Source organism: Mobula hypostoma, chromosome 13 (assembly GCF_963921235.1).
Source record: "Mobula hypostoma chromosome 13, sMobHyp1.1, whole genome shotgun sequence".
Taxonomy (NCBI): domain Eukaryota; kingdom Metazoa; phylum Chordata; class Chondrichthyes; order Myliobatiformes; family Myliobatidae; genus Mobula; species Mobula hypostoma.
Window position 1 is genome coordinate 89,793,828 of NC_086109.1, and position 26,218 is coordinate 89,820,045.

Consider the following 26,218-nt stretch of genomic DNA (forward strand, 5'->3'; position numbering starts at 1 on the left):
GTGAATGAAGTTAATCCTTGATAAGCATCTTTATCTAAAGTCCTGATCCTTCCAACTTTCACGGCACCCAGTACCGTAGCTCTTCATTGTTGTCCTCCTTTTTAAATCCACCAACTTTGCTGAAAGTGTTCATTTGGAGAATTTACTGTGTTCCTTCTGCATCCTTTCACAGCACAGTCTGTGAGAGAGAATGCTACGTGGATTTTGAACGAAGGTTAACCCCACCCCCGCTCTCCACCACCACCAGCTTTTATTTGCAGCCAAATTCCAGTACATGCCTGATCTGTGCTCCCGATAAGAAAATCTCAAGCACACAAGAGATGCCAAAAACCACGAGTGTCTCCTTTCTATTTTCTAGGAGAATTCTTTCCGTTACTGTTACCCAGCGCTCAGACAATCGTACTGTCATGAGAAAACGGAAGTGAAGGGTTGATCGAAACATTTCCCCCAGTAACGTACATGAAATCTGAGCCAGTCGCAGTTCCAAAAGGGAGTGGAAAGATAAAAGAGAACGGCTTGTGTATAAACAATATACTTAACTGCTGCACTGTGTCTAGTATGAATATTTCTATAATTAGTGTGAGGAGGTGGTTGGTGAGTGATTGGATAAGTCTTGGGTAGTTAGCGGAGCTAAGCAGATCTTCTGCACAGAGCTGATCCACAACAGTGCCACATTGACCCTGCGGTACTTTACAGCCAAACACAGACAGACCGGGGTCCTTCTCAGGATTCAAGTTTCAAGTTTATTTATCAAACGTACACATGATGACTGGGTTGTGGAGTGGAGATTCGTCTCCGCCAAAGGAGATATAAAGCACTCCTTCCCTCTGCTAGCCCGCAGGTCACCCTTGGGCAAGGTGTAGCACCTGCTTAGCCCCCGATCAGGGTCACGTGAAGCCATGGGAGCAGGTGGTGGATGGTCGTATGAGCAGCCGGTGCACATCACAAGTCCTGACTATGCGACCACTGGTGCCAGGTAGACAATCTCTGAAGAGTATTGATGATGGCTGGGGTCACCCATCTTGTAAAGACACTGCCCAGAAGGCAATGGCAAACCACTTCCGTAAAAAAATTCGCTAAGAACAATCATAGTCATGGAAAGACCACAATTGCCCATGTCATATCACGTGGCACTTAACGAACATGGAAGCATGTGCCATTTGTGTTAACAACCAGCTCATCCATGGACGTGCTGGGGACAGCCCGCAAGTGTCCACTCACACTCTGATGCTGACATGGCATACCCACAGATCACATCAAACCAAAAGCTAGCAAGTAACAAAAAGACAACACCAAAAAAAGCCCTGTTCCTCCCTACTTCCAACCTGCCCACCCAGCTATATACACATTTCTCTAACCCCAGAACAGGCCATCCAGCACAATTACCAATCAAGGGTGACTGGTTCAAACCACTCCTTAAAATACACAAGGAACTGTGCATGAAATGGAGGCCAGCCAATGGATGAGTTAGGCACTGATGTTTCATATCTGGGGTCTGGAATCCAGCCTAAGCTGAGCAGATGAAACCCACGTCTTCCTGGAAGCAGGAATTCCATGGGAGGATGTCCACTTCTGTTCCTGATGACCCCATTCATGGTTGCAGCACAAACAAATGCATAACTGCAACAAATTGAAGCTGGCGTTGGTAGTCCCACTCAGAAAGCTCACGGGGATGAATACCAGAGAAATGACAATCTGATGCAATTGTAAGTCTGGTGTAAGCCCAGATCAACTGAAAACTTTAACAGGAACTTGCAAGGGAAGTTTTTCCACACAAAGGTTTGCATCAATGTAGAATGAACGGCCAGAAGAAGTGAATGATGCAGATACAATAGAACTTTCTAAAGACATTTGGACAGGTACGTGGATTGAAAAGGGCTTAGAAGGTTCCTGATATGCTGCATCGCTGTCTGATATGTGGGGGGGGGGGGGGAGAGGAGGTGCGGGCTACTACGCAGGATCGAAAGAAGCTACAGAAAGTTGTAAAATTAGTCAGCCCCATCATGGGTACTAGCCTCTGTAGTATCCACTACATCTTCAAGGAGCAGTGCCTCAAAAAGGTGGTGTGCATTACTAACCCAGGACATGCCCTCTTCTCATTGTTACCATCAGGAAGGAGATAGAGAAGCTCAAAAGCACACACTCAGCAATTTAGGAAAAGTTTCTTCCCCTCTGCCATACGATTCTGAAATGGATGTTGAACCCACAAACACTAACTCACTTATTTTTATGTTTTTGCACTATTTTAATTTAACTACATAATATACATATATATATACTTAACTGCAATTGTTTTTTTCTATATTTATCAGGTATTACATTGTACTGCTGCCACTAAGTTAACAAATTTCATGACATATGCCAGTGATATTAAACCTGATTCTGATTCTGAAGGCTTTGGGCTGGCAAATGAGACTAGCTTGGAAGGGGCATCTTGGTCAGCATCTTGGCCTGTTTCAGTTCTGTATAACTATCACTCTATGTCTATCCAATTCTCCTTTAAAAGGTGATTGCATCTCCCCTTTAGCATGTGTACGCCAGTGCAACCCACTGCAACCTGTCCCTCTGGTTATCTTGCCGGTTATCAGAGAAGTGAGCCAGATGGTGATGGCCATGTTTCAGGTTTTATCTACCTGAATTTGATCAGCCTGAACTATAGAAACAGTGAGAAGTAACCTCTGAAGTGGAGAGCAATCAAACTGGCTGCATTACCGTCTGGTATTGGGGAGCAGGAGGAAGAGCACTGCACAGGATCAGAAAAAGCTGCAGAAAGTTGTGAACTCAGTCAGCTCCATCGTGGGCACCCGCCTCCCCAGCATCCGGGACATCTTCAAGGAGCGATATCTCAAAAAGGGGGCATCCGTCATTCAGGACCCCCATCACCTAGGACATGCCCCCTTCCCATTGCTACCACCAGGAAGAAGATACAGGAGTCTGAAGGCACACGCTCAACGATTCAGGAATAGCTTCTTCCCCTTTACCATCCAATTTCTGAATGGGCATTGAGTACAGGAACACTGCCTCACTACTTTTGTTTTTCCTCTCTTTCCGCATCAGTTATTTAATTTAACTTTGAACTCTATGAACACTACTTAGCAGCACTGAAGAAGAGTTCCCAAATACCATTGACTTCAAACAGTGCTACATTCCCAGAAGACTACTCATGAGAGGCTGCAATGGAATTTTGATTCTGGCAGAAGCATGAAGTGCTTAATCCCGGTGGGACGTTGCTAAGGCCCGGTTTGAATCCCGCTCCCACAGAACCCTATAACTGGGCATTGACCAATATCAGAGGATATAGTTTTGGGGTGAGTGGAGGAAAGTTTAGAGAAGATTCAGAGGTTTTTCTCTTTCACACAGAGAATAGTAAATGCCTGGGATACACTCCTGGGGTTGGTGGTGGAGGCTGATGTACTGGGGACATTCAAGATCATTTTAGATAGGCACATGGATGAAAGGAAAATGGAGGGTTATGGGCTCATGGGAGGAAAAGGTTATATTGACCTTAGAGTAAGTTAAAAAGAAGGCACAACAATGGGGCCAAAGGGCCTGTACTGTATGCTCTGTCACCCTACATCTGTTGACTAGTATCATTGTCCATATTCACCTCCTCCCTCACCTCCATTCCTTCCAAGTGAGGCAAAACTTCACCTGTGAATCTGCTGGGGTCATCTACTGTATCCGATGTGGCCGTCTCTACATTGGTGAGACAAGACGTAGACTGGGGGGTCTGCTTTGTCGAGAACCTTGGCTCCATTCGCAAAAAGTTGGATATCCCAATGGCAACCATTTCAATTTCAACCCCCATTCCCTTTCCAAAAAGTTGGTCCATGGCCTCCTCGACTGCAGTGATGAGGCTACTCAGGCTGGAGGAGCAATATCTCATATTCCATCTGGGTAGCCTTCAATCTGATATTATCAACATCAATTTCTCCTTCTGGTAACCTTCCTCCCTTCTTCTTCTTCATTTCCCCACATTGGTCCCCTCTTACCTCTTCTCCTCAACTGCAGATCATTTCCACCTGGTGCCCCTCCTCCTTCCCTTTCTCCCATGATCCACCAGAGAGGGTTCAAAGGAGATTCTGTCAGGACACTGAAGCAGGGACCCAATCACAGATCAAGTACTGTGCGCACTGTGATATTTACTGAGTAGCAAATCCAGAGGGGCAACAAAGTCATTGTCAAAGTTCAGGCAGAGATCAAAAATTCCAGAGAAATCCAAAATCGGGAAACAGGCAGAGTCAATATATGGACAGTCAGAATTCAGATACAAATGCTAGAAAGGCTCAGGAAAACTCATTGACACAATCTGGCAACAAACAGGTGAAAACACAGGACTGAAATACACTGAGCAATAAACAGAGAGGCAGATGATAGGTGGAGCACAATGAGACAGAAGTGGCAGCAAAACAGGTAATAATGAGAAACAGGTGAGAGACGGAGTACTCAGTAATACAGGGGCCGGAGTAGAGCAGGAGCGGGGACAGGAGCACATGGGGCATGAAAAGAAACGAGCACATGGCAATACAAAACCACAGACTGATGGCTAGAGGGAAAACACACAAAAAGACAAAGTTCAGCTGGAGGTACTGACAGATTCATGAAATTGATCCCAAGATTAAATGGCTTGTCATATAATGGGTCTGGGGCTGTATTCTCTGGAATTCAGAAGAATGAGGGGTGACCTCATTGAGACCAATAATAAGTCCTTGAACTCTTTTACTTTAAGCTCTCTAATCAATTCTGATTCATTGCACGACACCCAATCCAGAATAGCTGATCCCCTGGTGAGCGCAACCACAAGCTGCTCGGAAAAGCCATCTTGTAGGCATTCTGGAAATTTGCCCTCTTGGAATCCCGCACCAACCTGATTTTCCCAATTTACCTATGTATTGAAATCCCCCATGACTATTATAACATTGCTCTTTTGACTTGGATTTTCTATCTCCCGTTGAAAGTTGTAGACCACATCCTTACTACTGTTTGGAGGTCTGAATATAACTCCCATCAGGGTCTTTTTACCTTTGCAGTTCCTTAATTTATCGACAATGATTCAACAACTTCCAACCCTATGTCACCTCTTTCTAATGATTTAATTTCATTTTTTTTTACCAACAGAGCCACACCACCCTCTCTGCCTTCCTGCCTATTCTTCTGATACAATGTGTATCCTTGGACATTAAGCTCCTAGCTATAATCTTCTTTCAGCCATGATTCAGTGATGCCTAAAGTGAGGACCTGCCAATCTGTAACTGTGCTGCAAGTTCTTCAACCTTATTCCATATACTGTGCGCATTCAAATATAACACCTTTAGTCCTGAATTCACCCATTTCAATTTTGTTTGACTTTCACATTGCAATTCATCCCGTTGACTGTAATTTTGCCCTATCATCAGCCTCTCCTTACTCAGAGTCTCACTCCATATTGCTTCTGTTTGTAACCCAACTACCTCACCTTTAGCACTATACGTCTAGTTCTCATCCTCCTGCCAGATTAGTTTAAACCCACCCGAACAACTCCAGTCAACCTGTCCACAAGGATATAGGACCCCCTCGGATTCAGGTGCAGCCCGTCATTTCTGTACAGGTCATACCATCCCCAGAAAAGATCCCAACAATCCATAAATCTGAACCCCTGCTCCCTGCACCAGTTTCTCAGCCACACATTTACCTGCAAATCATCTTATTCTTACCCTCACTGGCACGTGGCACAGGCAGCAATCTAAAGATTACTACTCTGGAGGTCCTGTTTCTCAGCTGTCTACCTAGCTCCTTAAAATCTCTCTTTAGGACCTCCTCACTTTGTCTACCTACGTCATTGGTACCGATATGTACCAAGACTTCTGGCTGCTCACCCTCGCCCTTGAGAATGCCACAGAGATAATCCGAGACATCCCTGATCCTGGCACCAGGGAGGCAACATACCATCCGGGTGTCACGATCACACCCACAGAACCTTGTCTCTATTCCTATGACTAAGGAATCTCCTATCAACACTGCAGTCCTCTTCACCCCTCTGCTCTTCTGAGTCACAGCCCCAGACGCAGTGCCAGAGGGTCAGTCGCTGTGACTCCCACCAGTAGGTCGTCCTCCTCAATAGTATCTGTAGTTATACACTTAGTATTGAGGGAAGTGGCCACAGGTGTACTCTGCACTGGCTGTGCATTTCCCCTCCTTCTCCTGACAGTCGCCCATTTACCTGTCTCCTGCAAGCTAGGGGTAACTACCTCCCTGTAGCTCCTGTCTATCACCTCATATGTATATCAAATAGTTAAATTAAATAGGGTGTGCAAAAGCAGAAATTAAAATGGTGGTGAGGTGGTGTTGGAACCCAAGTGCGGAGGAAAGACTGACTACCATGTAGAGACACCAACCAGAGTTTATTAATAAGAATTCCAACAGGATATTTAGAACATAGAACATAGAATAATACAGCACAGTACAGGCCCTTCAGTCCACAATGTTGAGCTGACCCTTAAACCCTGCCTCCCATATAACCTCCCCACCTTAAATTCTTCTGTATACCTGTCTAGCAGTCTCTTAAATTTCACTAGTGTATCTGCCTCCACCACTGACTCGGGGAGGGCATTCCACGCACCAACCACTCTCTTATTGAAACATGTAAGATTATTAAGGGAGTGGGCACGCTGGAGGCAGGAAACATGTTCCCTCTGATGGGTGAGTCCAGAACCAGAGGCCACAGTTTAAGAATAAGGGGTAGGCCATTTAGAACGGAGTTGAGGAAAAACTTTTTCACCCAGAGAGTGGTGGATGTATGGAATGCTCTGCCCCAGAAGGCTGTGGAGGTCAAGTCTCTGGATGCTTTCAAAAAAGACATGGATAGAGCTCTTAAAGATAGCAGAATTAAAGGTTATAGGGATAAGGCAGGAACTGGATACTGATTATGGATGATCAGCCATGATCACAGTGAATGGCGGTGCTGGCTCGAAGGGCCGAATGGCCTACTCCTGCACCTATTGTCTATTGTCTATTGTCTATTGAGTAAAATACCTTCCTCTAATAACCCCCTTGAACTTCCCAGCCCTTACCTTAAAACCGCGTCCTCTTGTACTGAGCACTGGTGCCCTGGGGAAGAGGCTCTGGCTATCCACTCTATCTATTCCTCTTAATATCTTGTATACCTCTATCATGTCTCCTCTCATCCTCCTTCTCTCCAAAGAGTAAAGCCCTAGCTCCCTTAATCTCTGATATATAAACCATATCGATGGCTTGGCCGAGCAACACCACGAGATGTAACATTCTCAAAACACGGACCCGCAATTAGCGCTAATTGGGCATCCACTTAAATAATACTAGTAACACGGAATACCTGAGCATATCAAAATAAACTTAACAAGCTTAAACAGGAAGAACCAGGAGGCCACATTACAAAGAGCGAGTCATTCAAGGAAAACACAAGGAACTCTAAACGGTTAATGATTCTCGTTAAACAACAACTAACCAATTCAAGTGTTCTAAAAACCTCAGGGCCCAACGATCTCCGGTGTCCTGCGCAGGCCTGAAAAGCTCATTACAGATAGGGGAGGAAAGTGTTGTGAGGAGTAACAAATGGTGAAAGTTACATGCAGTGCAGGGTGCACACAGCAGGATGGCGGACACAGAGAGATACAGAGAAACGCTTGTTACGTTATTTAAATGAAATGAAAGCCTTTGTTAGTTTTGTAATGCTCAGAGCTATTTCTTTTGGGTTGCACTGTGTTTACACAGCTGAGGTAGTGCAATCTAATATCTGCCTTGGAAGTGTATCTGTCAACTTCCACGTTAGACACAAATGCCAGGCAACTATTATTTGTGGGAAGCGACAACCGCCACTGCTTTTAGTCAGGAACCTGTGGGAGCTGACAACGAAGCAGAACCCAGTTATGATCAGGGCATGCGGTGTAGGGAGAGGCTGGAGAAACTTGCGTTGTTTTCTTTGGAGCAGAGGATGGTTGACGGGAGATTAGAAGATTATTCATTTTATTTTTAAGTAGAGATGCAGTGCGGTAACAGACCCATTGAGGCCCACACCACCCACTTGCTCCCACGTGACCAATTGACTTACTAATCCGTAGATCCTTGGAACGTGAGCGTCCGGAGGAAACGCACGCGGTCATGGGGAGAATGTACAAACTCCCTACAAACAGAGGTGCAATTGAACTCAGGTCACTGGCATTGTAATAGTGTTACGCTACCGTGTTTCCCAAATCTTAAAGCAGGATGAAGAAGGTGGCGCTTGGGAACAACACAAACAAAGGCGACGTCCTTCAGACAGTTCACAAAGCTACTTCTTTCACTTCCTTTACTTTTTCTTTCAAACATAATTCTGCTACTAAGCAGCATGTGAATGGAACCTATAATTTCCATGGCATTTCTTTGTTTCATGATAATAAATGCACTTTGAATGTTTGAGTAAGAGATTCAGGTAGATTATCTTTCTCTCAGGGTCTTAATGTCCAGCAACTGAGGACGTGAGAAGGGTAAGTTCAATGAAGATGTGAGGGGCGAGTTTTTTACATAGGGAACAGTGAGGCCTGGACTGTGCTTCTTGGAGTGGTAGTCGAGGTAAATATGATATGTGTTTAAGAGATTCTTGGATAGGTTCCTGAAGGAGCAGAGAATGGGGGGATGGTGACATTGTGTAGGCAGAAAGGATTCATTTAGTTAGGCAATTAACTACTAGTTTAATTAGTTTGGCACAGCACTGGGACTGTTTCTGTGCTATACTGCTCTAAACTTCAACGGAAGTTTCTCAGTGAATTGGATTTAATTATTTCTTTACCGTTGATGTGCTTCATTTTGGTTTAAAAAGAAGAAAATGACTGCTCAGATTGATTGATTAAACCTTGCTTCTGATCTTTACAGTTGGACTTTAGGGTTGGCCATATGACATCTCAACCTAGATCTAGGGTTGGCCCATGTGAGATATGATCTCCTTCCCACTCAGTAGGTCAGATATCATAGCCTTATATCCATTTAGTAGATTGCGGCTTAATCATCAACCTCACCAACTCTCGCTCTCTCTCCCAATCCACCAATTTCCTTAATTTTAACCACCTCGTGTTTAGTGATTGTCATGTAGCAGAATACTCCAAGGAGTGTTAGCAAATGAAATTTGACATGGAAGCAATGGAGACCTGCCTCATTAGTGCATTTTTCAGTCAGGTGACGTGCCTGTGGAACTAACCAAAGGGGAAGTGGTGGGTCAGAAGAGCAAAGGCTTGGCCAAGTAGGTTATAAGAAGCATTATGATGCTTGTTGAGGCAATTCCAAGCAGTTTAAAGTAGAGCTGCCATTAGTTGAGAGATTGAAACAGGGATTAACCAAGGCCAGAATAGGTAGAATGCAGAGAATTTGGAGGGATTACTGAGCCAGGCAGCTGTGCAGAAGTGGGATGGCTGAGACAATGGAAGGACCTCAAAACAGGGTTAAAAATTTTAACTCTGACATCTTCACTGTGGAGGCATGTCCCTTAATTTTACAAAGGACTGAGCTCTGAAGTGGGTGATGGAGCTGTAGAGTCAGGGGTTGTCCTGGTGTCCTATCAAGTTCAGCCTGGGAGAAAATGGGATTTCCACAATGGGTGCAAAAGCCAGCGAACCCAGGGCAGAAGTGGTCCCTGTACTTGTCTGGGACAGAGTAGGGGGCAAAGGTGGCTCAAGGCTTCTCTTTAAGACCTATAGGAGTACCTCAACCATGTCAAAAACTAGCCCTAAAGTACCCTCTTGGGAGGTCTGGTGATATTGAAATCATAACAACATAAGATAATAGGAGCTGGAGTCAGCCATCTGCCCTCTCCAGAATATAATCTGATCATGATTGATCTGCCTCAGTTTGTAATAGTCCTTCATTCCCTTATCTTTCAAAGCCATCCTTTGACCACCAGTTCAGGAGCACCATTGGGATCAGCTCTGTGTAACTAAAGAAAGAATCCATTGCAAGCTAATGGTTTCGCCCCTACACTAACAATTAATGCACATTCATTTCTGCTCAGTAAAGTGGAGATATAGCTGTTTCTGGTCTCAGCCGCTCCAACCCGCAAGAGTGTGTTTTAAAGAAAGAGCAAAGCATATTATTTTTAAAGAAGATCCATTACAAAACAACGTCATCCACCCATCCATGATTAAGCACAAGAGATTCTGTAGGAGCTGGAGAACTTGAAAAATCCCAAGAGATCTTGGACATATTGCGGGAGGAACTCAGCACGCCCGGCAGCATCTGGGGAGGGAAAAGAACAGTCAATATTTTGGGTCGAAATCTTCATCAGGACTGGAAAAGAAGGGGGTCAGAAGCCAGAATAAGAAAATGGGGCATTGGCGGGGGGGGGGGAAGGATTAGAAGATGGTAGGTGATGGGGGAGACCAGCTGAGGGGGAATGTGGGTAGGTAGGGGAGTAAGAAGCTGGGAGGTGATAGAGAGAAGAGGTAAAGGGCTGAAGAAGAAGGCATCTAATAGGAGAGGAGAGTAGACCATGGAAGAACGGGGAGGAGGAGGAAATGTGGGGCTTGGAAGGTTGATATCAGGATGGTGGGATCAGGAAGAGGGCCAATGCTGATCTTAACAGGCCCTCGCACAGCTCAATTATCCGAGTTGGGAGAGGTTGCAGGGAACTCAGAGGGTCCTGAAGCTTAAGGAGTTTGCAGAGGTGGGGACGACCCATGCCATGGAGGGATCCGAAAACAAGGATGAAATTTGTAGAGATACCAGAGATTGTGCAGATGCTGGATATCCAGAAATCCACACAGAAAGTTGGATCACCTCCCATTCTGTCTCGGATATGAATTAAAAATAACATTGTAATTAGATTTTAAAACAATTCTGTTTAGAACTCCAGCCTGATGATGAACATCAATTTCTCCAACTTTTGATCATTTTCCCTTTCCCCTTCTCTCATTTTCTATTCCCCATTCTGGCTCCCCTCTTACCCCTTCTCTTCTCTTCACCTATCCATCACCTTCCCTTCCTCCTTCCATTTTTCCCATGGTCCACTCTCCCCTTCTATCGGATTCATTCTTCTTCAGCTCTTTACCTCTTCCACCTCTCACCTCCCACCTCCCACCTCCCAGTTTCTTACTTCATTCCCACCTCCTCTACCCACCCATTTCTCTAACTTTAGGTAATTCCACCCCATCTCCTTTATTTTCCATTCCTCATTCTGGCTTTCCACTCACCCCCTGTCTTTTCCTCGCTTGTCCATCAAATCTCTTTGGTTCCACCCCCCTTCCCTCTCTCCTATGGTTCACTCTCCTCTCCTATCAGATTCCTTCTTCTTCAGCCCTTTGCCTTTTCCACCTATTATCTCCCAGCTTCTTACTTCATCCCCCCGCCCCTCTCTTCACCTATCACCTTCCAGATTGTACTCTTCTCCCATCCCCCACTTTCTTATTCTGGCTTTTCCCCCTCCCTTTCCTGATGAGGGGGCCGGGCCCAAAACGTCAACAGTTCATTCCCCTCCACAGATGCTGCTTGACCTGCTTGAGTTCCTGCTGAATTTTATGTGCATTACTGAGGATTTTAAACGCAGGGCTTGGTTCAGTGTGACGCTGAACAGGACGTGAAGAATAGAGTGGAAGAAGTCTCACTGGATCATGAATGATAGGGGAAGGAAAAGATGCACCAGGTCAGGCAGCATCTGTGGCAAGAGGAGTGGGGTTAGTGTTTGAGGTTGTAAACCCTTTGACAGAACAGTATGGGCCGAATGGGTGAATGGCCTGTTTGTGGGCTGCCTGTTCTGAAGGAAAATTCGGTTACTTACTTGTCCTCTCTCCTACCCTGCGGCAGGCTTCTCGTTGGTGCCCCTTGGGCCGGTGTTGGAAAACAGAAGACCGGCGATGTGTACCGGTGTCCAGTGAAGAACCAGACCAGCTACGGATGTGGAAAACTCAATCTAGGTATTGTATATGCCATCACCTCGCTGATTGCTTTTGCAAAGGGAGTGAGCTGCACTGAGAATAGAAATCCCTCTTCAAAATGAATGAACTAACATTCTTCCTTCAGTTAGTCCTGACGAAGGGTCTCGGCCTGAAACGTCGACTGCACCTCTTCCTACAGATGCTGCCTGGCCTGCTGCGTTCACCAGCAACTTTGATGTGTGTTGCTTGAACTAACATTTGATTTGGTTCCCTGGAGTGAAGTAGACATCAGCTTATAGAGATTACAACTGGACTCTTAACTAAAGTGACAGAGTCTGAACTAATCTTTTATTTATTCATTCACAGGCATGGATTCTTGAGCTAAGTACTTTGCTGGACTGTTTTCAAGAGCAGTTCAGAGTCAATGACATTGCTGAATGTCTCAAGCTATGCTGAAGCTAGACAGCAAAGACACCAGACTTCCTCCTCTGAAGCTACAAGAGTTTTCAATGCAATTCAATAGTTCCTTAGTCAGTGTTATCAACATGCATCCTTGAAATTATTTATTTTAATCTAAATTCCACTGCTGCTGTACTGGAATTTCAAATCCACGGTCAGATCATTAGGCCTGCTCTCTAGATTGTGAACTTTATAACTGTTACGATGATATTACGCAAATAGTGGGGCATTAATCCACATATATATGACACTGTGGAGAAATATCAAATCATGAGGGACATAGATAGAGTGAATGCACCCACAGTCTTCTTCCCACAGTTAGAGCCATAGAATCATAGCACAGCACCAAAACAGGCCCTTCGGCCCATCTAGACCATACCAAACTGCCTTTTTTGTGATGGGGGAGTTGGGGCTTGAGGTTTGCTGTTCTTGCCATTTGCACCATTCGTTTTTCTGCATGTGGAGGGGTTGATGTCCTTGTTACTGTTGTTTTTTTCCTCGCGCGGGGTGGGTTGACGATCGCGTTGCCATTTGCGAGATTTGTTTTTTTTTGTGCAGGGGGTGGTTGATGTTTTTCTTTGAATGACTACCATGACGTTCTTTGTTCTGTGACTATCTGGACAGATGAATCTCATAGCAGTAAACTGCATACATACTTCAGCATTAAATGAACCTTTGGACCTTGACCCCCATTGACCTGCACCGGGACCATAGCCCTCCATATCCCCACCATCCATGTACTGTGCCTGTCCAAGCTTCTCTTCAACATTGAAGTTGAGCTTGCATGCACCACTTGTGCTGGCAGTTCATTCCACACTCTCACGTCTCTCGGAGTGAAGAAGTTTCCCATCATGCTCTCATTAAACCTTACACCTCTCACCCTTAACCCATGACCTCCAGTTGTAGGGTTGGTTTAAAGTAATTCACTGCTGGGTTTGGACTGGTCTAATCTACTGTTGTTTTTTTCACCCAAGGAAGGGTATCTCTCCCTTATGTATCAGAGCACAAAGATAACATGCGCCTTGGGATGACTTTAACCAGCAACCCACAAGATCACTCCTTTGTGGTAAGACCTCTCTTTCTTTTAAAACTTTGCTATACACTCTGTCGTCACTATATTAGGTACACCTGCTTATTAATACAAATATTTAATCAGCCAATCACCTGGCAGCAACTCAATGCATAAAAGCATGCAGACATGGTCAAGAGGTTCAGCTGTTGCTCTGACCAAACATCAGAATGGGGAAGAAATGTGATCGAAGTGACTTTGACTGTTGAATGATTGTTGGTGCCAGGCGGGGTGGTTTGAGTATCTCAGAGACTGCTGATCTCCTGGGATTTTCATGAACAATGGTCTCTTAGAGTTTACAGAGAAAGGTGTGAAAAACAACAAAAACTTCCAGTGTGCGGCAGTTCTGTGTGTGAAAACACCTTGTTAATATGAGAATGGCCAGACGGGTTCAAGCTGACAGGTAGGTGGCAGTAACTCAGATAGCCATGCGTGACAACAGTGGTGTTCAGAAAAGCATAGCTAAACACACAACACGTCGAACCTTGAAAGTGGATGGGCTACATCAGCAGAAGACCAGGACCGTGCACTCAGTGACCATTTTTTTTAGGTAGAGGAGACTCCTACTAGAGAGGCCATTGAGTTTATATTGACACACTAATATTTGGAGGTAACAATTTGAGGAAAGACTATGCAGAATGGTGGCACCATAACACTGCAGTTATCATAATGATAATACAATACCAGCAACCCAAGTTCAATTCCACCACTGACCCCAAAGCTGCCATGCCATCCCATTATCTATTCACCATCAGACTGGGTGGCGAGATGGAGATTCACCTCTACCAAAGGGGGTGCAAGGTGCTCCTTCCCTCTGCTAGCCTGCAGGTCACCCTTGGGCAAGGTGTAGCACCTGCTTAGCCCCCCCCCCCCCGATCAGGGTCACGTGAAGCCATGGGACCAGGTGGTCGTGTGAGCAGCCGGTGCACATCACAAGTCCTGGTTATGTGACCACTGACGCCAGGCAGACCATCTCTGAAGAGTATCGATAATGGCTGGGGTCGCCTGTCTTGTAAAGACGCGGCCCAGAAGAAGGCAATGGCAAACCAATTCTGTAGAAAAACTTTCCAAGAACAATCATGGTCATGGTAAAGACCATGATCGCCCACATCATACAGCATGGCACATAATGACGATGTCATATGACACGGCACATAATGATGATGACGGTCATATTGCCTGGATCCTGCAGTGCACACATTTCGGCAGGACTCCATTCAATTCAGCACAAGAAACCCTCACTGGCTGCAGTGCACTGTGGAATGTGCGTTGGCAGAGCTGCTCGCATAAACAAATGGGAGCTCAGCCTCCACTGAGCTGTTTGTCTCCTGACCTAAGGGGGAAGGGAGCTAAGTATAACAGCTGGTGCTGCAAGCTGGCTACAGCTGTGCCACTGCTCAACACACACTGTACTTTCAACGGGGACTGTGTTCGCACCGTGTTCAGACTGTGTTCGGACTGTGTTCGGACTATGTTCAGACTGTGTTCAGACTGTGTTCAGACTATGTTCAGATTGTGTTCAGACCGTGTCTCAGCAACACCCCACTGCTGCCTTTAACAACGGGCCCACTCGGATGTGGTTAGGAATCTTTCCCAAAGTCCAATTGGCTTCAGTGCAGGGCATTTGTTTCCAACCTTTTCTGCTCTTTATTTCTCTTCAATATTTATTATTTAATCTGTCAAGGCTCCCGAACCCGACAGAGGAAGCCAGTTGTACTAATATTAGCTAAAACTGGTGTTAACCCTAGCTGATGAGTGTGCATCTCTCTGCTTCTTTGTGCAAGTGTGTTTGTAGGTGTCGGTGGATTGGAGTGGGGAGTTTTGCATGTGTGGGGTTGGTTGGAGGTGGGTAGGTGGGTGTAAATGTGTATGTACATGTGTGGGCTTGTGCGTGTACACATTAATGTTGGTGTGCAAAGTGATTTGTGCGTGTGTGTGTGTGTGTGTGTGTGTGTGTGAGACGGGTGTCCACGTGTGACCTTCTGTGAGCGTGAGGGAACGATTGTGTGTAAGAGATCAGTTGCCTCTGTGCCGTGTGTGGGGGGGTTTTTGGGAGAGGGGTTGTTTTGAATGTCTGTGTGTGTGTTTGAGAGGGAGCAGTTGTATGTCTGAGATCAGTTGTGTGTGTGTGTGTGTGTGTGTGTTTGTTTGTTTGTTGGGGGGTGGTTTGCATGTCTCTCTGTGTATTTGAGAGGGAGTAGTTGTGTGTTCATGCATAAGGCATTTGAAAATCAATTTTCCGGAGAGATGGTAGAAGTTGTTCCCACTGGCAGGAGAATTAATAAACAGGGAGTTCGTGTTTAAATGTCCAGCCAAGTGATCCATTTGGCAGAAGAGGAGCAATGATTTACCCACTGCTTTGTCATAACCTGAAATATACTCTCTGAGAGGAAGGGGAAGTGGAACTTGGATATATACTCAAAGATGAAAAGGTTTCAGTACTGTAGAGAGTTGGGGTGTAGTGAAGCGTGATAGATATTCCAGGGGATTCAGCTGAGGTACAATGGGCAGGATGAGTTCGTCTTGTGTGACATGGATTCATTCACATTCCCTTCTGTTGCTGCGCTCAGGACCTCCTTCAAGTTACGGTGGCAACTCCAGCGAATAAACCCAGAGTGAGAAAGCATAGACACTTGCACCTAGAGTCGTTGAGAGAGCACTACAACTCTGAAGCTGACTCTTCAGCCCCTGTGGTCCTTGCTAAGCTGTTATTCTCTCTAGTACCGTCAACTCATACCTGAACCACAGCTCTCCATACCCCTCCCATCCATGTACCTATCCAAACATGTCTTAGATGTCGCGATTGAACTTCCACATTCGCACATCCCTCTGAGTGAAGAAGATCCCCTCAGGTTCCCCTTATACCATAGGTCCCCAACCTTTTTTGCACGGCGGACTGGTTTAATATTGACAATATTCTTGCGGACCTGCCGACTGGGGGGGGGGGGTGGGGTGGGTGTTCAAGTAGGGTTAAACTCACCTCAACATGTCTTTTACAGTTAGTGTTGCCAACTTTCTCACTCCCAAATAAGGGACAAAAGTAGCAATCAAATACGAGACACTTGTACTTACCCCGTGAAAGACTACCATGACAATGAAGCCTTGCGTGGGCACTCGTGTGCGCATATGTGACGTGCGCAAGCGCATATGTGCCGATTTTTTTTCCACAAATCGGTTTTGGCTTAATCTTCCCAACTACACCATACAAACATTATTTCTACTTTATATAAGCTGTGTATTTATCATATCATTCCTGTATATGTTAGTGTTATTTTCGGTTTTATGTGTTATTTGGTATGATTTGGTAGGTTATTCTTTAGATCTGGGAACACTCAAAAATTTTTCCCACATAAATTAATGGTAATTGCTTCTTTGTTTTACACCATTTTGGCACGAAAGGTTTCATAGGAACGCTCTACCTTAGCGGGGGAAATATGGGAGAAGGGCGGTCCCGTATGGGACAAACCAATTTAGCCCAGCATACGGGATGTCCCGGCAAATATGGGACAGTTGGCAACCCTATGTTCAAGTGCAACAGTGCGTGACAGGGAATGAGGAAAAGGTGCAGCTGACTCATATTGTTTCCTCGCGGCCCGGTAGCACATGCTTTGCGGCCCGGTGGTTGGGGACCACTGCCTTATACAGTATATTCGACCTTTCACCCATTACCTATGACATCTTGTTCAAGTCTCACCAAGACCTCAGTGGAAAAAGCCCGTATGCATTTACCCTGTCTGTACCCCTCATAATTTAGTATACCATCCATAGAACTTCTCACAATTTAGAATAGTTCCAGACCTCGGGTTGCCAGGGGTGGGAAACCTATGGCAAGTGTGTCCAAGGTGGCGTGCACAAAACCTTTGTTGGCACTAGGCATGCAGTGCCACCCCTCAATTCTTTAAATCTCTCCGTTAATTAAAAGGTGCACGATGATTATGTTTACTGTCACATAAAGCAGTAAATTATTTTTTACAACCCAAGAGCAATGAGATGTTTTCACAGGAGTTGTTTCACACCAGCTTGGTGCCAGCTAGATATTTGTGAGAACACGTGATGTTGGATGATATGTTCTGAAATCCTCACAGACCTGGTATTTGAACAGTAAATGGTGGGAATAATGATACCATGTAGAAATTATGGTTTTTTTCCAACTGTTTTGTTAAAAGATTATAACTAATAATTTTGAACAAGTTTGCTAAAATGCTTCATTTATTTAGAACATAGAACAGTACAGCACAAGAACAGGCCATTTGGCCCACAATGTTGAGCTAATCCAGCTAAAACACAAATCAAAAACACCCAAACACTAATCCCTCCTACCTACACCATGTCCATAGCCCTCCATTTCCTTACATCCATGTCTGTCCCCTAAATGTCTCTTAAAGCCTTCCAAAGACTTGCCTGTACCACCACACCAGGCAGTGCATTCCAGGCATCCACCGTTCCGGGTAAAAAACTTACCCCTCACATCTCCCTTGAGCCCACCCCCTCTCACCTTCAATGTAGGCCCTCTGGCATTTGATATTTCAACCCTGGGAAACAGGCACTATCTATGCCTCTCATGAACCTTCTCCCCTCAGCCTCCGGCGCTCCAGGGAAAACAACCCAAGCTTTCCCAGCCTCTCATGAAAGCACAAGCCCTCTGAACCAGGCAGCATACTGTAAACCTCATCTGCACCCTCTCCAAAGTCTCAACATCCTTCCTATAGTGGGCTGACCTGAACTGTATAGAATACTTCAGATGTGGCCTATCCAGTTTTATAATGTTGTAACATAACCTCTTGACTTTCGATCTGAATGCATCAGCTAATAAAAGCAAGCATTCTGTAAGCCTTCTTGACCACCGTATCGACCTGTGTAGCTGTCTTTTTTAAATTTATTTTTTATTGAAGTTCATCATCAAACAAACATTTCCATAAAAGGAGATAATGAACTTGGATCTCAAGCTCTGTCTGCTCAGGAACAATGTTAAGTATCCGTGTACTGCCTCCTTGCATTTGCAAATCCCGGATTAAACTCCATCTGGGATTTCTGTGCCCATATCTGCAACTGATCTAAATTGTGCTGTATTCTTTGCCAGTCTTCCACATTATCCACAACTCCACCAATCTTGGTAACATCCACAAACTTACTAACCCACCCATTTGCATTTATATACATCACATTTCAATCTATCTCTGTTATGCTTTTAATGATAGTAAAACAACGACTTAAATAAACAGAACAATCAGTGATAATCTCTGCTCAAAATTACTATGGCAACCATAGAATTCTTCGGAATATTATCGCCAAATTGAGCACATACTCTCTTTCTTTTCTTTTTAAATCTTTTTATTGAGTAAGTATACAAAAAGGTAAGCCATATAAACATTAATACAATGTTAAAGTATAATAAAATTCCAAAAGATAACAATACCAAAAAGAAAATACTACAAACAATGTAATTTAAGCATAAGAAACCAAGATAACATAATAGTATACTAGATTTTATATATATCAATGGAAAAAAAGAAAAAAAAAAACCCCAAAAAAAACCCACCGTGCAACTAACTAAAAGCAAAGCAAAGCAATGGGCTAACTTGAAACCAAACAGAGTTAAACTTAAAATCACGTCCTCAATCCCGACCTCCATTAAAACAGTGAAAAAAAACAAGAAGGGTAAATATTACATTAAATGAAAATATCGAATAAAAGGTCCCCAAATCTGTTCAAATTTAAATGAAGAATCATAAAGGTTACTTCTAATTTTCTCCAGATTCAAACATAAAATCGTCTGAGAAAACCAAAAAAAGGTAGTTGGAGCATTAAGCTCTTTCCAATGTTGTAAAATACATCTTTTCGCCATTAAAGTAAGAAATGCAATCATTCTACGGGCTGAAGGGGGAGCACATACTCTCAAAAAGGTTACTATGCAGTTTGTCCTGTACACTATACAGTACACAGAGTGGTGAGGTGAAGATATGTCTCTATCAAAGGAGCTGTAAATCGCTCCTTCCCTGCCTGTATTGTGTGTAGTTCTGGTTCCCTACCTACAGGGAAGATATCAATAAGAATGAAAGACTGTGGAGAAATTTCACATGGATTTTGCCAGGACTTGAGGAGCCGAGTTATGGGGAAGGGCTGAACAGGTTCGGACTTTATTCCCTGGAGGGTAGGAGAATGAGGGGGAATTAAGTAGACATATACAAAATTATGAGATAGTGGTGGTGGGCTGGGGATACATCTCTACCAAAGAAGGTGTAAGGCATTCGTTCCCTCTGCTAGCTTGCAGGTCACCCTTGGGCAAGGTGTAGCACCTGCTTAGTAACCCCCCGCTTCCCCTTTCAGGGTCACGTAAAGCCATGGGAGCAGATGATGAATGGTCGTATGAGCACCTGGCACATATCACAAGTCCTGGATATGCGACCACAGACAATCTCTGAAGAATAGGGATAATGGCTGGGGTCATCCGTCTTGTAAAGACACTGCCCAGAAGAAGACGCTGGCAAACTCCTCCGTAGAAAAAAAATGCCAAGAACAGTCATGGTCATGGAAAGACCACGATCACCCACTTCATACGACATGGCACATAACGAACAGTACAATCTGTATCCAATTTGCTGCCTGAAGCGCATATGCTGTGGATTAGTTGACCTCGATTGGTAGGACTGGGTGGTTGATAGAGGACAGGTCAATCAGCTCCTCTGCTCCCAGTTAGTGACCAGTTACTGACCTCAAGTCATTACTTTGACAATGTCTGTACATTGCAACAGAGTCATAACGCCAAGATTTTTAGTCCCTCACGTTGTGGGATGGATGTAAGACTTAAATAAATTCTAAATTCAAGGGATGCCCCCCAGGACTGGGCTGCATGCACCCTCCCTCCACGGCCGATTAACAACAGTCCAGCTTTGGCAATGACCTAAGAACAAGTGGGACTTCTCCTCTCACTGACAGTTTCAGTCCGAAAATGCAGTTTCATGTAATTGTTCATCCAAAAGGGATTCCCAAAAGTTGCTTCCAAATAAAGTCTCTTGGCAGAAATTCCTTCTCCTTCCACTCCGCTGGTTTTCCTTCACTGGAAAAGTGATTCCAGGAAAACATCGGAATCTGGGAAACAAAATCAGCAGGTGCTCGTCAGGTCGGGTGTCATCCATGGATAGTCATAGAGTCGTAGAAAAGTACAGCACAGAAACAGGCCCTTCAGCCCATCTAGTCCATGCTGAAACCATTTAAACTGCCTCCTTCCATCTACCTGCACAAGTTTCATAGCCCTTCCATCCACGTACCTATCCAAACTTCTCTTGGATGTTGACATCAAGTTTGCATGCACCATTTATGCTGGCAGCTTGTTCCACATTCTCACCACCCTCTGAGTGAAGAAGTTTCCCCTCAATTTTTCCTTAAACCTTTCACCTTTCACCCTAACACATGACCTCTGGTTGAAGTCCCACCCAACAACATCTGAAAAAGCCTGTTTGCATTTGCCCTATCTATACCCCTCATAATTTGGTCTACCTCAATCAAATCACCCCTCAATCTTCTACATCCAAAGGAACAAAAAGAAAGAGTTAAGTTGATGACCCACCCAGACCTCAGTGGAAAAAAACACTTCAACCTGAAATGTTAGCTCAGTTTCTCTTTCCACAGAGGCTGGCTGATCTGCTGAGTGCTTGCAGCAGTTTCTATTTTTATTTCAGGTTCCCAACATCTGCAGTATTTTGATTCTCGAGCAAGAATGAGAGAGGTTGCAATATCGTGCCCAACACCCCTCATGGAGGATGAAATGCAAAACAATCTCAGATAGATTTATCATTCATGTCAGTTGTTCATTTACATTACTGTGCAAAAGTCTTAGGCACCCTGGCTATAAATATAAGGGAGTTACTAACTCTTCCTTCAGTTAGTCCTGACGAAGAGTCTCGGCCTGAAACGTCGACTGTACCTCTTCCTAGAGATGCTGCCTGGCCTGCTGCGTTCACTAGCAACTTTGATGTGTGTTGCTTGAACTTCCAGCATCTGCAGAATTCCTGCTGTTAGCATTTAGTTATTGACAGGTTAGATAAACAAGAAAGATCTTCTGTAGTACTGTACTGTATAAAAGTCTTAGGCACATGTACATAGCTAGGGTGCCTAAGACTTCTGCACAGTACTGTATTTTATATCTTTCCAGTTACCAAGTAACATTGAATACTACTTGAGCTAATACAAAGCTAAATATTCTTACGTGTCTGTTTCCCAACCACCTACCTGTTCTAACCAATATACAGTACTGTGCAAAAGTCATAGACACCTTAGCTGTATATACAATATGTGCGTATTTATGACAATAAGGTTCCAATGATGTATTGTCTCTGGAAGACCCTAAATATCTGCGCAGAAGCCAAAGGAGCAGTTCGTGGTTTCGTGTGATACTGGTAATTAAATTGAGGTCTAGGATTGCTTGCAGTCAGCAGCAGTCTCGTGAAGGAGGCTGGGGCCAGCTATCTTTCCCACGAGGCTTACAACCTCTGTCATGTGTTTGCTTTCAGAGATGGAAATGATGAGAAAAGACTTTGGAATTGGCTCTGACCCAACATTCACAGAAGTTCTGAAAGCAAGCCCCCATTAAAAACAAAGGCCACGCACCCAATACCTTGCAGACACTCACAAAGACATTATCATTGTCTGTCACCTTCTCTTGTTCTCATTTATTTAATTTGAATTAATTGTTTGGTTATTATAGAAGAAGACTTTAATTTTATTTTCAAAGGTTTTCACTGCAGTTATTTGACAAAATTACAACTTGCATTTATATAGTGCCTTTGAGAGAGCAATAAATTCCCCAAAGTGCTTCATAGGAGTGTGCTCAAATAGGCTATGTAAGGAGGCTTTGTAGCAACTGTTTGACAACTTGGTCAGAGCTGCTGGTATTAAGGACCTTCTTAAAGAAGAAAGAGACAGGAGAGAGAGAGAGTGAGTATGCGACAGACAGAGGAAGAGAATGAGTGTGTGAGAAAGTATGTGTGTGAGTGAAAGAGTGAGTGAGAGAGAGTGGGCGCGTGAAAGAAAGAGTGAGTGCATGACAGAGAGAGGAGGGAAGAGAATGTGTGCAAGAGAAAGAGAGAGTGAGTGTGTGAGAAAGAGAGAGAGTGAATATGAGCAGGGGAGAGAGACTAAATGTGTGTGAGAAAAAGAAGGGAGAGATAAAGAGAGAAAATGAGTGTATGTGTGTGTGTGTGTGTGTGTGTGTGTGTGTGCGGGTGTGTGTGTGTGTGTGTATGTGTGTGCGGGTGTGTGTGTGGGTGTGTGTGCGTGTGTGTGTGTGGGTGTGTGTGTGTATGTGTGTGTGTGTGTGTGTGTGTGTGCGGGTGTGTGTGTGTGTGTGTGTGTGTGTATGTGTGTGCGGGTGTGTGTGTGGGTGTGTATGTGTGTGTGTGTGTGTGTGTGGGTGTGTGTGCATGTGTGTGTGTGTGTGTGTGTGTGTGTGTGTGTGTGTGTGTGTGTGTGTGTGTGTGTGTGTGTGTGTGTGTGTGTGTGTGTGTGTGTGTGTGTGTGTGTGTGTGTGTGTGTGTGGGTGGGTGTGCGGGTGTGTGTGTGTGTGTGTGTGTGTGTGGGTGTGCGGGTGTGTGTGTGTGTGCGTGTGTGTGTGTGTGGGTGGGTGTGCGGGTGTGTGTGTGTGTGTGTGTGTGGGTGGGTGTGCGGGTGTGTGTGTGTGTGCGTGTGTGTGTGTGGGTGTGTGTGTGTGTGTGTGTGTGTGTGTGTGTGTGTGTGTGTGTGTGTGTGTGTGTGTGTGTGTGTGTGTGTGTGTGTGTGTGTGTGTGTGTGTGTGTGTGTGTGTGTGTGTGTGTGTGTGTGCGGGTGTGTGTGTGTGTGCGGGTGTGTGTGTGTGTGTGTGTGTGTGTGTGTGTGTGTGTGTGTGTGGGTGTGTGCGGGTGTGTTGTGTGGGAAGGTTTAGGAAGTGAATTCCAGAAGCCTGATTGGTTGGCAACTGGAACCAGGGACACCAGTGTGGATTGATTAACATCAGGGGGGTTCTGGAAGCCAGACGTGGGGCATTCAGTTAATTTCATGAGCATCCGTGAGATTTGCAGCAAATTCAATGCTACCATTAGCAACAGTGATGAGGCTGGAAGATGGCATCTTTGTATAAAGTGTCAGTGCTCTAAACTAGGTGCTAACTATTGTTCCATATTTAATATTTTAGTAATATTTGAGTAATCTCGTATACTGTATATATTGGTTGATTAAGCATTCTTGTTCAGTTAAAATAATTTATTATGGGTTATACGTTTAAATACGTGAATTGCATACGTGCGCACCTCACTGAAAGTAAAACATTTCAGACTCCCATATCTTTATTTGAATAGTTTAATGTTTTGAAGTTACAAAAGGTAACAACTGTGCCCTTGGTTTCCTGCTTTCTCCACAGACCTGCGGGCCGCTCTGGTCTCACGAGTGTGGAAGCTCCTACTACAGCACCGGCATCTGCTGCAAGATCAGCTCCAACTTCAAAAGTGCACGGGCCTTCGCACCAGCCATCCAGCGTACGATAACCGTCCCCATCATATTCCATTCCTGTTTTTAGTGGTTAAGACAATGTGGTGTCTGGCCTAATGCTCTCCCAGGTGGAGGGGAAGGATACAAATCCTCATAGAATCATAGAGGGGCTGTGACAGTGAAGGAGCCCTTCAGCCTTTTAGATCTGTGTGGGCTATGAGCAATCTACCAGCCTCACTCCCCTCCACTAACCCTAACCCTAACCCTAACCCTATTGCCCTGTAACTTATTCCCTCTCAAGTATCTGTCCAAGTTCTACTAGAAGTTGATTGGTTTACATTGGCCTTACAGACACTGAGTTCCACAATCTATCCACTCTCTGAGTAGAAAAGGCTTTTTCACTCCTACCATGCCACCCTCCCCACCAATCTCCCTCCCGCCACTTATCCCTGCAAGCAGCCAAAGTACTACACCTTCCCATTCACCTCAGAATCAAGATTATTATCACCGGCATGTGGCATGAAATTTGTTAACTTAGCAGCAGCAGTTCAATGCAATACAGAAGATAGAAGAGAAATAATAATAATAATAATAAATTAATTAATTAATAGATAAATCAATTACAATATATATATATATATAGAAATACTGTATTAAAATAAGTGAGGTAGTGTCTAAGGGTTCAGTGTCCATTTAGGAATCGGATGTCAGAGGGGAAGAAGCTGTTCCTGAATCACTGAGTGTGTGCCTTCAGGCTTCTGTACCTCCTACCTGATGGTAACAGTGAGAAAAGGGCAGCCCTGGGTGCTGGGGGTCCTTAATAATGGACGCTGCCTTTCTGAGACACTGCTCCCTGAAGATGTTCTGAGTATTTTGTAGGCTAGTACCCAAGATGGAGCTGACTAGATTTACAACCCTCTGTAGCTTCTTTTGGTCCTGTGCAGCAGCCCCCTCCCCACCCACCATACCAGACAGTGATGCAGCCTGTCAGAATGCTCTCCATGGTACATCTATAGAGGTTTTTGAGTGTATTTGTTGACATGCCAAATCTCTTCAAACTCCTAAAGAAGTATAGCTGCTGTCTTGCCTTCTTTATAACTGCATCGATATTTTGGGACCAGGTGAGATCCTCAGAGATCTTGACACCCAGAAACCTGAAACTGATCACTCTCTCCACTTCTGATCCCTCTATGAGGATTGGTATGTGTTCCTTCATCTTACCCTTCCTGAAGTCCACAATCAGCTCTTCCATCTTACTGACTTTGAGTGCCAGGTTGTTGCTGCGGCACCATTCCACTAGTTGGCATATCTCACTCCTGTATGCCCTCTCGTCACCACCGAGATTCTACCAACAATGGTTGTATCATCAGCAAACTTATAGATGGTACTTGAGCTATACCTAGCCAGACAGTCATGAGTATACAGAGAGTAGAGCAGTGGGCTAAGCACACACCCCTGAGGTGCACCAGTGTTGATCGTCAGCGAGGAGGATATGTTATCACCAATCCACACAGACTGTGGTTTTCCGGTTAGGAAGTCGAGGATCCAATTGCAGAGGGAGGTACAGAGGCCCAGTTTCTGCAACTTCTCAATCAGGATTGTGGGAATGACGGCATTAAATGCTGAGCTATAGTCGATGAACAGCATCCTGACTTAGGTGTTTGTGTTGTCCAGGTGGTCTAAAGCCGTGTGAAGAGCCATTGAGATTGCATCTGCCGTTGACCTATTGTGGCGACAGGCAAACCGCAATGGGTCCAGGTCCTTGCTGAAGCAGGAGTTCAGTCTAGTCATGACCAACCTCTCAAAGCATTTCATCACCATCGATGTGAGTGCTACCGGGTGATAGTCATTCAGTCAGCTCACATTATTCTTCTTAGGCACTGGTATAATAGTGGCCTTTTTGAAGCAAGCGGGAATTTCCGCCCATAGCAGTGAGAGGTTGAAAATGTCCTTGAATACTCCCACTAGTTGGTTAACACAGGTTTTCAGAGCCTTACCAAGTACTCCATTGGGGCCTTCCGCCTTGCGAGGGTTCACTCTCTTTAAAGACAGTCTAACTTTGGCCTCTGAGACAGAGATCGCAGGATAATTAGGTGCAGCAGAGATCTTCACAGCTGTAGTTGTGTTCTCCCTTTCAATACGAGCATAGAAGGCATTGAGTTCATCTGGTTGCGAAGCATCGCTGCCATTTATGCTATTGGGTTTCATTTTGTAGGAAGTAATGTCTTGCAAACCCTGCCAGAGTTGCCATTCATCCGATGTCGCCTCCAACCTCATTTGAAATTGTTTCTTTGCCCTTGAAATAGTCCTCCGCAAATCATACCTGGTTTTCTGGTACAGGCCTGGGTTACCAGACTTAAATGCCACAGATCCAGCCTCC

General features: G+C 44.8%; 1 protein-coding gene across 2 annotated transcripts in view; it reads left to right on the plus strand.

Moving 5' to 3' along the window:
* itga11a (integrin, alpha 11a) overlaps positions 1–26,218 on the plus strand; it is a 215,769-nt gene that overhangs the window by 66,412 nt on the left and 123,139 nt on the right. For both annotated transcript variants that reach the window (XM_063066150.1, XM_063066151.1), the window contains exons 3-5: positions 11,782–11,891; positions 13,286–13,377; positions 23,771–23,885. In XM_063066150.1, coding sequence (XP_062922220.1) covers positions 11,782–11,891; positions 13,286–13,377; positions 23,771–23,885 — 317 coding nt within the window. The remainder of the gene's footprint in view (positions 1–11,781; positions 11,892–13,285; positions 13,378–23,770; positions 23,886–26,218) is intronic.